Below are 14086 nucleotides of genomic sequence, written 5' to 3'. Positions count from 1 at the left end.
AGTTTGTTTACATTTACAGGAGATAATGCTGCCCGCTTCTTATGTACAATGTCACCTGTAAGTGAGAATAGGTGTTTGCATAGCACGGTTGTAGCCGATATTGCAAGGTATTTACATGCCATATATGCTACACATTCATATGTCCCTTCATGCTTCAGCCACCATTCCAGAAGACACGCTCCCACACTGACGATGGGTTCTGCTCGATAACGATCCAAAACAGTGTGGACTGACGCATGTTATTTTCATCATCTGAGTCAGATGCCACTAGCAGAAGGTTGATTTTCTTTTTCGGTGATTCCAGTTCTGTACTTTCTGCATCAAAGCGTTGCTCTTTTAAGACTTCTGACAGCATGGTCCACACCTCATCCCTCTCAGATTTTGGAAGCACTTCAGATTCTTAAACCTTGCGCTGAGTGCTGTAATTATCTTTAGAAATCTCACATTGGTACCTTCTTTGCGTTTTGTCATATCTACAGTGAAAGTGTTCTTAAATCAAACAATGTGCGCTGGGTTGTCATCGAAAACTGCTAGAACACGAAATATAAGGCAGAATGTGGTAAAACCACAGAGCAGGAGACATATAATTCTCCCCCAAGGAGGTCAGTCACAAATTTAATTAATGCTTTTTTTTTTTTTTAACAAGGGTCTTCAGTGTGCACTGTACACTTTGTATTCTGTGTTGTAACTGAAATCAATATATTTTAAAATGTAGAAAAACATCCAAAAATATTTATAATAAATTTCAGTTGGTATTCTATTATTAACAGTGCAATTAAAACTGTGATGAATCACAATTTTTTTAATCGAGTTAGTTTATTTTGAGTTAATTGCTTGAGTTAACTGCAAATAATTAACAGCCCAAGTTCCAAAGTTTTAACAAAAGTGTAACTAATATCAGTTAACTTTCACAAGTTGTTGGTGTTTTCTTTAAAAAAAAAAAAATAAATAAAACAACAATAGAAATTTTGTGATCATTAGGCATAAAATTACTACAAACTTGGGGTCTAAGCTACACTTGATGTGGCCACCATAACTTTGAAATAAGTAATTTCTGTGAATTTAAAATCTGCCATAATGATGCGTTTCCCAGCATTCCTTTGCCTTCCCTAATATAAACACATAGCAATGTGTACATATTAAAAAAAAAAACAACCCTACCCAAACTAAACACTACACTGCACACACAATTCTTACCCTGGGAAGAGAATGAACAAACCACACATGACAGATGTCACATCACTTCTGGATTGCACTCAGGTTCAGATCCACAGAGGTATTTAGGTAAAGCCCAGTGCGGATACAAAATTTGTATCTGCATCCGATCCGTAAATACAGTATGTGGATATCCGCAGATTTGCAGTGCTCTAGATATAAAATTTGGATCTGCATCCATGCACGATCCACAGACATGGTTCATGGATATCTGCAGATTCGTGGGGCTCTATATCTAGGCTCCACCCTACCTTCCACTAAAATCAGTGGAAGGTAGGAAACTAAATACCTCTGTTGATCTTGGCCTCAGATACCATGCTGATGTGGCAATAGAAGAGCCTATACAAAACAGAAGCTGAAAACTAGTACATTTAAAATAAATTAAGTGTAATTACAGGTACTACATTCGTTCAAGACCCATGCCAATTTGTCATCACATCTTTCTATTCTTAAAAGACGTCTCTTCCCCACAGCTGTCTGAAAGGCCTACACAAGCAACAGAGGAAATGAGGTCATGAGCCTACAGATGTTTATGCACATACTTAACTAAGCATGTGACTAACCCCAATGAAAAGTCACTATGCTATACCAGGCAATCATGCTAGTCCTGCCAATTCTACTAGCAGACAAGAATCCGCCTATGGAGATGATAGACGCCTGAAGGCAGTGCTATATTTCAGGATGGTCACATTGCCTTCTGAGTCTCTGCAAGCTGCATCCCCAATTTAAATATAAAAGGGTTTTCAACCTGCTCCATTTTACACCAGTTGGCTGCAGGTCATAGTCCCCAAGTGAATCAACAACAAAGTGAGAACAGGCATACAAATTTGGTTAGCCAATTATTTCCTTGTGGATGATAACAGACTTTTGAACAGTGATTCTCAACAGAAGGCCCCTGGGTCACTTGAGGCCCAATCAGCAACCAGATGTGGCCCATGTGACATCCTCAGGGCCATACAGGTAGTATATATATTGTGTGGAGACAGGGCCCATGTAACAGAGAGAGAGAGAGCTGCATATGCAACCCAAAATGGTAACCAGGCTGAGAACCACCACTTTAGAGTATGGCCTGTGAACCCCTGTGTTAAATTTCAGATTAGGGCCATAAGGGCCCCCTGATCTCCCGGCCCCCTACCACAGTCCACAGAATGCCACCCACCGACTCCTGCAGGGGAGGGAATTATTCCCTTCCGCACGGAAGCAAGTACTACTGCTCTTTAGCCCGGGCTACACGAGGCATTTGTGCGGCTGCAGCCACGCCGGCTAAGGAGATGGGGTATTTTTTGCAACACTGGCCTCTGGCCAAAAAGATGCGGCTGCCCCAGCACAGAAGTGTTGTTGTCAGTCCGGTTTATTTCACTGGGGGTAAGGGATACGACCGACACCCAGAACGGCACTTCTTTGCCCACAACACGGTGCATCGCCACCGGCCGGGTTTGCCACTGGCGAACCTTTCCTAGCGCAGCCCTGACCCTGGCAGCTCCGACTGGGCTCGCTACACCGGTTAGGAAGGTCTCCGGCCTCAGGCGAGCCCCCTGCTCTTCTCTTCCCAAGGCCGACCCCGGGCCCAGCGTCACCCCCAGGCACGCATCCCCCACGGCTGTGGGGCCGGGACCCCAGCGGGAGGGCACCGCCGCTTTCCCCCCAGGCCTCCCCCGCCGCACAGGCCGGGGACGCGGCCAGTCACCCCGCTGCTGCTGGGGGCTGGGAGCGGCCTGACCCCCGCCCAAAGGGGAGCAGCGGCCTCCCCCTGCCCGCTCCTGGAGAAGCCGCCGCCCGGCCCGGGCGGACTCACCCGCACGTTGCCCTTGGTTCGCTGCTTGTTCTTCCCCCCCATGGCGGCGGCGTCGGCGGCGCAGCAAGACGCGGCCGGAGACGGACCCGCAGAGAGCCGGCCCAGGCGGGGGCGGCGCTTGCAGGCCGGGGAGCCTCCCCCAGCGCGGAGGAGGGTGGGGACCGTGCCATGGGGGGGGGGGGAGGAGTCCCCTGCCCGCGCCGCCCCCCCTCACCCCCATAGCCCGTGAGACACCCCCTGCTTTCCCGGCCACAACAACGCCCCCCATCATCAACTGGCTTAAAAATTATATGAGTTTTTTTAAACAAATAATAAATGTGAGGTTTTTATGTTCCCTCTGGATTTCATGCCTGGGGTACACTGGGTGCACGTTTTTGCTTTTGTCCTTAATAATGGGACCAGGGATAGAAATATTTTCTTATTTATTGTAAAGAAAGTTGAGATTCTCATGAAATCACTTGATTCCAGGAGCTGGGTCTTGAAGAAAAAACAACACATGCCACAAGATTTGGTAATATTGCTTTTCACAGATCTAGGATTTCCTTCACCAACATTGCACCTTCCCCAGCTGGCATGCAAGGTCCAGGGTGCTGGCTGGTTTCCACTAAGCCAGAGATGGCAGCTTGTCCATGATGCTGCTGTGTGTGGACAGACACTGCAGACTCCCATATCCCTCACATTTTATTAAACTGCATACTTTACAATGGACTATTTGACCTTCAATACCTTTAAGCCTTCATATTTTGGCTTGATCCAAAACCCACTGAAATTAATGAAAGTTCTTCAATTTACTTAAATGGCCCAATTATTACACTTTCATTTAAATGGCAACCAGAGAGAAATCTGAAAGTACATACAGTAAAGCTTCCTAAAGAGTCATGACTTAGCCTTTCAGATGATAAATGCATGAAAGTACTTAAAACAGGAGTATGCACAAACATGTACATTTTGATGTACTTGGAATGCTTTTTTTCAAAAACAAGACAGCTTGATATGATGTTCCTTAAAAATAGTTCCAAACATCTATATTAGAATGATTGTAGAGGTCAGATAAATGGGAAATGAACATTTTTAGTAATTGCTGCTGTATCTTTGTGATAATTACATTAACACAGTTCCAAACTGAAATATCTTTTTAAATCATAGCTTCTACTAATATTTTTGAAAATACTGTAATTCCCTAGTACACTTTGGATAACTTTACTAATCTTAAGTAAATCCATTCTAGTACAATTAAAGACGAACACTTTAGCAGGGTTTGAAAGAGGAAACAGAATTGTGTTGTGAGCTGAAATCAAATATGCACCACAAAAGCTCTCTCTCACCACTTTTTGCCTACGTAAGAGATTTGAATGTCAAGATTATTACTGAATTCAGCCGCTAATATATTAATCGCCACCATCCATGACACTCAGTGTGTGCTACTTATTAAATGTACACAACTTTCAAAGTCCTTTACAATGTAGAATACTTGCTTTAAGGAAAATAATAAAGAGTTCAATCTTTTCTTATGAATTCATGTATATAAATTTATTGAAATCTGACATAAAATTATACAGAGTCTGATCCTGCAAATTCTCTCTCATGTGAGTACTTCTTAATCATATGATTCCTATTTAAGTCGGTGGGAGTAATTATATAAAAAAGGGTTTGCAAACTGTAAACTTTTGGGGGGGTGACATGAATATAAAGGGAAGGGTAAACACCTTTAAATCCCTCCTGGCCAGAGGAAAAACCCTTTCACCTGTAAAAGGTTAAGAAGCTAAGATAACCTCGCTGGCACCTGACCAAAATGACCAATGAGGAGAAAAGATACTTTCAAAGCTGGAGGGGGGCGGAAACAAAGGGTTCTCTCTGTCTGTGTGTTGCTTTTGCTGGGACTAGAGCAGGAATGCAGGTCAGATCTCCTGTAAAGAGTTAATAAGCAATCTAGTTAGATATGCGTTAGATTCTGTTTTGTTTAAATGGCTGATAAAATAAGTTGTGCTGAATGGAATGTATATTCCTGTTTTTGTGTCTTTTTGTAACTTAATGTTTTGCCTAAAGGGATTCTCTGTGTTTTGAATCTGATTACCCTGTAAGGTATTTACCATCCTGATTTTACAGGGGTGATTCTTTTACTTTTTCTTTAATTAAAATTCTTCTTTTAAGAACCTGATTGCATTTTCATTGTTCTTAAGATCCAAGTGTTTGGGTCTGTGTTCACCTACGCAAATTGGTGAGGATTTTTATCAAGCCTTCGCCAGGAAAGGGGGTGTAGGGTTTGGGGGGATTTTGGAGGGAAAGACGTTTCCAAGTGGACTCTTTCCCTGTTATATGTTAGACGCTTGGTGGTGGCAGCCATAAGGTAAAATAATTTGTACCTTGGGAAAGTTTAACCTAAGCTGGTAAAAATAAGCTTAAGAGGTTTTTCATGCAGGTCCCCACATCTGTACCCTAGAGTTCAGAGTGGGGGAAGGAACCTTGACAGGGGGCAAGGACCATCTTTTTGTTATGTGTTTGTATGTGGCTAGCTCAATGGGGCACCAATCCTGATCAAAGCTTTTAAACACTACTAAAATAGAAATAATAATAGAATTCAACTAATCAATTATAAACTTGTTAGAGCAACCAGTGTGTCTTACCTGTGGGCCCCACATTGCAAATCTTTTTTTCCTTATGTGAGAAGTCCTTATTCATGTGACTAGTCCCACTGGCGTCAATAAAACTACTTGACGTATGAGTAAGGCTTTGGAGGATCTACCCCTATCTTTATAAAGCACCATGTTCAACTGAAAGTATTATAAGCAGAAAATATTAAAAAAATGTTTTGGAATCAAAACATCTGCTGGTAGTGTTTGTAAACACAATGTTCAATTATGTAAAAGACAACATTTCTTTCCAGAGATGCCTGCTTAAAATAACTGTAATCATTGGAAAATCACACACCCATGTTTGGATCTTTTTTTACTATATTACATAGATATAATCAACTTCTCCAAAGTGAAGTTTTAATCGTTCAGATTATAAATAGTATACAGCATCTCTCAAAAAGTTGTCTTTGTAATTAGCATCATTATATCTTTCCCTTTAAAATATGTTTATATTAAAGCATTGATGTAGTCACTTTCACAAGCATTATTTAAAAATATTCATTTTCATGGAAAACTGAATTCATTTTATAAAGCAGAAGTATCCATTTCTCTCCCTGATCAACTATTTCAGAGGGGAAAAGAATAATTTACCCAAGACTGTCACATAATTTTTCAAGTACATAGATTGGATCCTTGCTGATCTAACATCCTTCAACTCCAAAGTACATCTGAAAAACATCAGCACACCCCTTTTCATCTAAAAAATGATACAGCTGCCCCAGATCCATATGCTTTCCTCTGGTACCAGGCGCATCAAATACTTTTTCTTCAAAAGATGAGAATTTTCTTTGTTTCTGCATCTCAGCATGTGACCCATCCAGAGAAATATCCTCTCTGTGGCGAATTAAAATTCTCCGCCATGTTAATCTTCTGATTCTGAAAACAATGAGGGAAATATGCATCGATAAAACGACAGGTTTCAGAGTAACAGCCGTGTTAGTCTGTATTCGCAAAAAGAAAAGGAGGACTTGTGGCACCTTAGAGACTAACCAATTTATTTGAGCATGAGCTTTCGTGAAGTGAGCTGTAGCTCACGAAAGCTCATGCTCAAATAAATTGGTTAGTCTCTAAGGTGCCACAAGTCCTCCTTTTCTTTTATCGATAAAATGTAGCATTTTTTTTGAAGCAGGTATTATGAAAGGAGGAAAATCGACAAATTTCAATTGTGTATACCAGATATCTACACATTACAGTTCATTAGCCAATCAGTCAAACATACCTGCAAACATTCCTAGAACCAGAGCATTGTTTCTTTACACCCATATCTGCCAGATGATCAAAGGCACTTAGTCTTATACCTCACAGAGCAGTCAATAAAGTTGGGATTTAAATATAACTGCACACTTCCACCTTGTCTGTGCTAGAAATTTTCTTACCCTTTTTCTTTATTACTAAATGGGCAGAGCTGAACCAGGTCTATACTACACAAGAATACAAATAATAAAAGCAATATAAAAAATTGGCAAAGAGAACCCCTTGCTGGCTAATTTATGGCCCTGATGTCCATAAGAAGTGGCAGAAGGTGGGAGGTGTAAATGTATTGTGATAAAATATTTACTTTTCATAGACAAGATGTTGATTTTACCAGTACTACGAGTTGCCCATCTTCTGCCAAATGTACAGAACCACAACATAACAAGCACAATATTCTAACTACCAATGTTACTTAAAAACAGAATATAGTACATAAAAAGCAAACCTTGACCAGAATTCTTCACAAGCACTCTGTGGGCCTTCTACACAAACAACACCTGGTTTCCCAGGCATGCTAAACCCTGACAGAGCGAGCTCCTTAGACCAATCAACAATATTCTTTCTTTTATGCTTGTTGTAGATGTGATGACTATAGATCCATAATCTAGTGAAAATGACATCTTCTGACTGCATAGTCCTTAATGTCGTCTCTGAGGAAGATGAAAGCTCCTTATCGATATAAGCAGCTGCATGATCTTTAACCCATTCTCTTGCATTTAATATACAGACCTCACCACTGCAGTTTCTCTTCAAGTATGTTTTTAGATCTGTGTTCAGATTAATCTGCTGTGATCGGCTTAATGATGGTGACCTAAGGAAAAAATATTAACACGTTTTGTTAGCATATCTTTTTCAAAAGGTAGGAAAATCAAAATTTCTAAAAACTCTATTATGTTGTTAATTTAGAATTGGTGTATAATATTGCTCTACAAAAGCATTTTGTTAGGAAATATTAACTTAAATGTTTTAGCCAAAGAAAATCCCATTTTAGTCTTTAAGGACTAACTGCAGATTTAATATATAGCACTATAGATCTGTAAATTTCAAACAGGGAAAGCCCAGATGAGAATTTATGATGGTCACTGCAGTAGTGTTCTGAGATATACAATGTAAAAATACTAAAAGAGAAATAATGCAGGTCAGTGAGTAACAATATTCTGCCAAACAGAAGGATGAGATTTATTAAACAACCTTTCACTTCTTAGGTTAGAACCGACTGGAAGCATTGTCACCATGGACTATGGCCCAGATCCTCAAAGGTAATTAGGCACCTAACTCCCACTGAAATATCTTTGGGACTCTGAGCCTATGTTCCTTACTTGGGCAATGGTCCTGTAAAATGATCCACACAGGAAAACCACCACTGTGTCCACATGGAGCCACACTAATTTCACTGTACTGGGAGCTAGCACTCCTATGTTCTATTCTCAGCTCTGTCACTCACCTGCTGCATGACCCTGAGCAAGCCACTTCACCACTTTGCACCTCTGTTTCCCTTTCCACCCTTTGTCTGTTTTGTTTATTTAGACTGTGTGCTCTTTGGGGCAGTCTCTTGCTATTATGTTTGTACTGATCTAGTGAATTTTAGCTTTTAGTTCCCTGTCTAGTAATTTCTGACAGTACCTGACAGTAATTTCTGGTAGAACAGCTGGGTAGTTAAATGGTAAAGCACAGGATAAAGAAAGCATTACCTAAAAAGAAAAAAAAAAAAAAAAAGGCATTAAAATCTGATCTGAAATGTCTTTTTTTTTTTTCCTTTTCTTTCAAAAATATGGCTACATTACCATAGTGGCATCAGCAACCTCTTGCTTTACATTCAGTGTAAACTGAACTTTTGAAGATGGGATCTCTGAAGTCTTATTATCAATATACTGTTTTAGTTCTGCTACAGCCAGCTGGTCAGTCACAACAAACTCATCTTCATCAGGAAACATACTAGAAAGTAGGTCTAACTCAGAAAGTTGTACTTCAGCTTCTTCCAAGTTAGTCATTTTGGCCATGTTTTAGCTGTTTCCTAAATAAAGAAATTAGGAAAAAATGAAAAGACACAATTCTAATAGATGTAAGCACAAGTGTAAGGCCCAATCGTGCAACTCTTACGTAATATTAATTCATATAATTCCACCAAAATCAATGGGATTGCTCATAAGAGCTGGTCAGCTAAGGGTTTGTAGGATGGGGCCAATATAGAAATGATGGCTGAAATCTTGGCCCTATTTAAATCAATGGGAACACTCATGACATCCCATTGATTTCAATAGGGCCAGGATTTCACCCTGTGTTTCAAACTCAAATGTTTTTAGATTACACAGTGTGATATGTTTTGAATTCCATCATTTGTGTTGTTTTGGTATTTGCAGTGCTGGATAAGGCTGTTGGGGATACTGGGGCATGGCCACTAGCTAACTCGAGGGGATGGAAGACCACAAGTGTCGAAGAAGCCCCCTCGCACTAGGCCCAGGTGTCCTTGGCCCCCCCTCCTGCCTGGAGGCACTCGCAGCAGCTCTGCGTACTAGGCCCAAGTGTCCTTGGCCCCCCCGCCTGGAGGCACACACAGCAGTTATACTGAGAATCTGCAACAATCTGTTGCAGAGTCAGACTGCCTGAAACTAAGCAAGGCCAAACAGGGCAGATATGGAAGAACAATGCTGAATAAAGCAGCTTTATGTATAGTTTAACAAATGATACAGAGAACCAGGGAACAGCTGGGAACTGGATTGGCTGGCTATATGGATACTTGGAGCAGCTTGCTATTGGATAAGTATGCTGGGAAAAAGGATGTATAAAAGCCTGTGTAATTTCCTGCTCTGTGTACAGGATTTGAGATTCAAATCTCCCTGTACCTTTTTGAAGCTTCAAATAAACTTTTCTGCTTCTCCACCCTGTTGTGATTATTGGGTGTAGCACACCGGGTAACGAACCACCCAAGCTGTTGTTCAGCCTCTCGGCACTGGGTGCCGGCAACAAGGCTATGCTTACGGGTCTGTCCTTCCAACAACATGTGGAAAAACTAGGCATATAGTGCCAATTTAAGCATCAAAGTGCAATTATGGTCAGAAAAGTGATGGTAGAAATGGTACATTCTTGCTCATTGGAACTGCTCACTGTGCATTCAAAGACATATTTACTGTAGTGACAAACTCTTCTACATTTTGCTAATATTAGCCTGCAGAGCCAATATAGACGTGGGAAACTGTGATGAATTTTACTAAGCCTTACATCTCAACCAAATGGTTAACTAAATTCTAATTAGAGAAATTTTTACAAGTGATGATACATGAGCCAAAAGAATCTCTCTGGCCCTTCAGACCCCACAGTGGGGTTTCCAGCACTGACAGTTGTTACAATAAGCACTCCTATCCTTAGGGGAGGACCCATTCTAGAAAGAGGAACAAATTACATTTTTTAATTTCAAAACACACAAAGTCTAAAAAGTAGAGCTAGTCTATGCTAAATCCACAGCAAATTTCCCACTAATAATAGAGATTTGCACAAAGATCAAGGTTTGAGTATGGTACTAATAACTTTTTAGGCCTCTGTCCTGCAAATACACACGCAAAGGCTTAACTTTGTGCACTCTTGAGTAGTCCTGTTGACTTCAGTGGCACTACCAACAGTGTGTAAAGTTAAGCATGTCCATAAGATTTTCATAGGGCCTGAGCCTGAGTAAACAAGTGTTGAATCAGCAGTGTTAGCTGTGTCAGTCCCCGGCTATTAAAGAGACAAGGTGGGCAAGATCATATCTTTTATCGGCCCAAACGTCTGTTGGTGAAAGAAACAAGCTTTCTGAGCGACACAGAGCTCTGCTTCAGGTCTGGTAAAGGTTTCAGAGTCACAGCCGTGTTAGTCTGTATCCGCAAAAAGAAAAGGAGGACTTGTGGCACCTTAGAGACTAACCAATTTATTTGAGCATAAGCGTTGGTGAGCTACAGCTCACTTCATCGGATACGTCCAGCCTCACACAAGGGGGAACCGATTGCTGAGCATAAGTCGTCGGAGCGTCTTGCAGGTGCCAATGGGCCACGCTCCCGCGAATGGTCCCTTCGCTTTAGCGAGACGCTCTCACAACTCCGCTTGCTGAGCCGCCGGTCCCACCGCGCGTGGAGCGGCCAGGCTGCCGGGCGCCCCTGCCCCAGACCGGAAGAAGGGGCCGGTGTAAGCTCAGCTCCCACCGACCGCAGCCGCGGGCCCAGGGAGAGGCGTTACCTCCCCCGCACCGCTGCGGGGGCCTGGGTGCAGGCGCTTTGGCCGGCGGGGCGGGGGGGGGGGGGGGGGGGGGGAACGACACAGGGGCAGAAACGGTTCCCCTGAATGATTTGAAAATCTGAGCTTTAAATCACCACGCTGGGCCCGGGATCGGCCCCGCCCCGCTTGGGCGGCTCACACCGCGCAGCGCTACAGCGCCCCACGCAGCCGCTCCCTGCCCAGCACGGGCCCGCAACTCACCGCCCCGGCCGAGGGCTGGGAGGGAACACAGCCGCTCCGCTATCGCGCCTGCGCTGCGACTCTTGCACTTCCTGATTCGCGGTCTCTCGCCGACTGACCTCAACTCCCCTCCAGTTTCCCACTATGCAACGCACCGGAAGTGATAAAGAGCCGTTGCCTCTCGTCCTGGGCCAAGTCACGCTCACAGCTCAGCTGCTGGAAGAGGGCGGAAGCCGTAAAACTACGCCGAGCCGGAAATAGGTGTCGTAAAACATCGCGCTTCACGACACTGGCAGGTGAGGGGCTTAGGCTTAGCGAGTTCCCCTGGATTCCACCACGTTATTTACCCTCCCTTATTCCCCCCACCTGTCTCCGAGTCACTTACTCTCCTAGCCTGAGCCGCCTCGTGTCCGCTCCCGGCCCGGCTCTTGCGCGGCTGGGACGGGGCTGTGAGGCTTTCCCACTGGTTCTGGTGCCCGTCCGTAACGGGTGGGAGGCGGGCTCAGGAGAGGCTGACTAACCAATCGGAGCTAGCGGGCTGCCCCCGAGTTGCCGGGCGAGCTAGGGTGCGCGGCACTCCAGGCTTGGGTTAGTGTGAGAGGAGGGGCCGGCTGCTGTGGCTGCCTGGCTGGGGGCAGCAGCTGGAAGACTCGGTGCTCGTCGCTCCACGTGGGCGGGTAAGCAGCCCTGTGCGCCCGCTCCCTGGGGCGGGGAAGGGGGGCAGCTGCAGCAGCCTTATCCCGGGGCCCCTTGCGGCTGGGAGCTGGCATGGCAGGGGGCGCTGGAACAATTTGAATAGTGGGGGGGCTGAGGGCCATTGAACCAAACTGTAAACCCTGTATATGAGGGAAACCACGTCAAGCCAGGGGGTGCAGCAGTTCCAGCACCTATGGCAGCGAGGTCTCCTTGTGCTGAGAGCGCGCCTGGGGGAGGCTCAGGGTCCCTGGGCAGATGTGGACCAAATAACACGTGTTGTAGTGTGTGACGCTCACTCTGCATGGAGGGGGGAGTGGGGGTGTGGCCCAAGGGGCTACATCTCCTGTGGAGGCATGGCCGCGGTGGTGGTGGGAGAAGTGGCTCGAGATAGAGAGGTTGCATACCTGGTACAGTGGGCAGCACTGACGCTGGACATTTGCCACTTGCTGGTACCCAAGTCTGCATAGGGTAGAAATGCAGTACTTTGGTTTAGCTAAAGGTTGACAATTGCAACTTTATTTTTGAGTATGCAACTAATTCCTTTTCCAGATCTATAATTTATTTAGTCTGAACTTTCAGTGTGCTAAATTTGCCACACCCTCTAAAGTGCTACTTCATATTTCACATAAATGAATGTAGTATATCTTTACATTCGTTACCTCCTGGGTAAACTTGTCCTTTTAAGAATGTGGTGGGAATTCGTTTTTGTGTCAAAGGTTGGATATCTGACCTTTCTTTGGGGGATCCCCTCTGAATTCAGCTACTCTTGTCCTTTTTCTGTTTATATACGTCCAACCATACATACAATACCTGATTTTTGTTGTTGTTATTTAAGACAAGCATAAATGCAGAGTTTGCTTAAGGCTCTGTCATGAAGTTAGAGACTGATGCCTCTCTAGGCCCTTTTCTAAGGGTATACTCAAACAGTTGTTCCAAATTGCATTATTTACTAGATAGTTGTATGAATACAAAAACTGAAATCTCCCAGAATTGAAGAGACATTGATGCCAGAAGAAATCTGAATCTCCAGTATATTGTCAAATGCTGTTAGAATAACAATTTATTTAATGTTGCTGAGCAAGTCATTTAAAAAAAAGAAGGCATTTCCAATAAATCAAAAGTAGAGAGTTCATTAAATAAGTAACTTCAGTATTTAAATGTGATAAAGCTGCTAATATGACAGTTGCCTCCTAAAACTTTTGTGGCCTAAAACATATTAAGGTGAGCCATAAAAGGTGTAGGGGAATTTTACTGACATTTGAGACCCCACTCTTACGAATTGAAGACCTCTGTGCCCTTGTGGAGTCCCATAGATCTCAGGGTCAGATCAGGTTGCAGAAGTGGGGTCAAAATGTGCATTAGCTGTAATGTACAGAAATATTATGAATTCATGTGCCCTTGAAATTCAGTTAATTTAAAACTAGTTAATTTGTTAGATTGCTGCTACCTTTTGTATAACCTCCTACAAGCAGAATCAAAATCTAGTTTTGAATTTAATGTTTTGGTTTTTTTCCCCCCATTAGGTGATTGTTCTGTGTAAGGAAAACTACAAAGCAGTAATATGGGAAAGAGGCGAACAAAGGGAAAAAATACACAGGCTGATGATGAGTCTCAGGATATTTTGGGTATGTTTCATAACAAAAAATTTTTCAGAGAAGTCTGAAGTACTGTGGAAGAAATGTTTCATTGTCTTCAAAGTGAGGAGCATTGAAAATCCATTAATAATCAGAAGGCATTTACAGTAGTCACTTTTACTTTTACTTCTTCTTTGAATGTTTAATTGTAAAGAATGAGTTTATCCAGCTGAAACTTAAGTCCTTCAGAAAGCCTCAGTATTGCTTCTCAAACTTGGTAGGAAATCTACAAAATATCAGAGATTCAATATTTACTGTCATATAGGTCCAATCCTGAAAACCTCTTCTCAGTAGTCATTTCAATTCACATGGAAATGCCCTGGAATCCCATGAGACATTCATGGTATAAAAGGCCTGCAGAGCCAGGCCCTGTATGTGTAATGGCAAGTACACATTCTTTTTACATTTTTTTTTCTTTTCTGGGTGGATCGGTA

The 14086-nt window shown here is 43.1% G+C and overlaps 3 protein-coding genes across 9 annotated transcripts in view; 1 reads left to right on the top strand and 2 right to left on the bottom strand.

The window, feature by feature from the left end:
• The window catches only part of LTN1 (listerin E3 ubiquitin protein ligase 1), a 40908-nt gene extending 37773 nt beyond the window's left edge, over positions 1 to 3135 (bottom strand). Inside the window, exon 1 of the mRNA XM_075133280.1 lies at positions 3011 to 3135. Within this exon, the coding sequence (XP_074989381.1) occupies positions 3011 to 3052 (42 nt within the window). The 5' untranslated portion in view covers positions 3053 to 3135. The remainder of the gene's footprint in view (positions 1 to 3010) is intronic.
• Positions 3136 to 3673: 538 nt separating this feature from the next.
• Positions 3674 to 11831, bottom strand: RWDD2B (RWD domain containing 2B). Of its 4 annotated transcripts, XM_075133277.1 has the most exons (6): positions 11708 to 11723; positions 11478 to 11538; positions 8682 to 8911; positions 8521 to 8588; positions 7343 to 7708; positions 3674 to 6519 (listed from the first exon to the last, which is right to left on the bottom strand). In XM_075133277.1, exons 3-6 carry the CDS (start codon positions 8895 to 8897, stop codon positions 6285 to 6287), a joined length of 885 nt encoding a protein of 294 aa, XP_074989378.1. In that variant the 5' UTR covers positions 8898 to 8911; positions 11478 to 11538; positions 11708 to 11723; the 3' UTR covers positions 3674 to 6284. The 4 variants fall into 4 exon arrangements, with proteins under 4 accessions (XP_074989378.1, XP_074989374.1, XP_074989372.1 ...); XM_075133273.1 differs by lacking the exon at positions 11478 to 11538 and having other exon boundaries at positions 11708 to 11831; XM_075133271.1 differs by lacking the exons at positions 11478 to 11538; positions 11708 to 11723 and adding an exon at positions 11344 to 11473.
• The window catches only part of USP16 (ubiquitin specific peptidase 16), a 23034-nt gene continuing 20429 nt past the window's right edge, over positions 11482 to 14086 (top strand). For 3 of the 4 annotated variants that reach the window (XR_012670332.1, XR_012670331.1, XM_075133266.1), the window contains exons 1-2: positions 11844 to 11999; positions 13542 to 13643. Coding sequence is in view for 2 of the 4 variants with exons in the window: in XM_075133266.1 (XP_074989367.1) it covers positions 13580 to 13643 (64 nt within the window). In the remaining 2 variants the exon portion in view is untranslated. Of the gene's footprint in view, positions 11619 to 11843; positions 12000 to 13541; positions 13644 to 14086 lie in introns of those variants that run through there. The other variant, XM_075133267.1, reaches the window with a different exon arrangement.

The sequence above is a fragment of the Caretta caretta genome, chromosome 1 (genome assembly GCF_965140235.1).
Source record: "Caretta caretta isolate rCarCar2 chromosome 1, rCarCar1.hap1, whole genome shotgun sequence".
NCBI classification, from domain to species: Eukaryota; Metazoa; Chordata; order Testudines; family Cheloniidae; genus Caretta; species Caretta caretta.
This window is presented reverse-complemented; position numbering and strand designations above follow the sequence as displayed.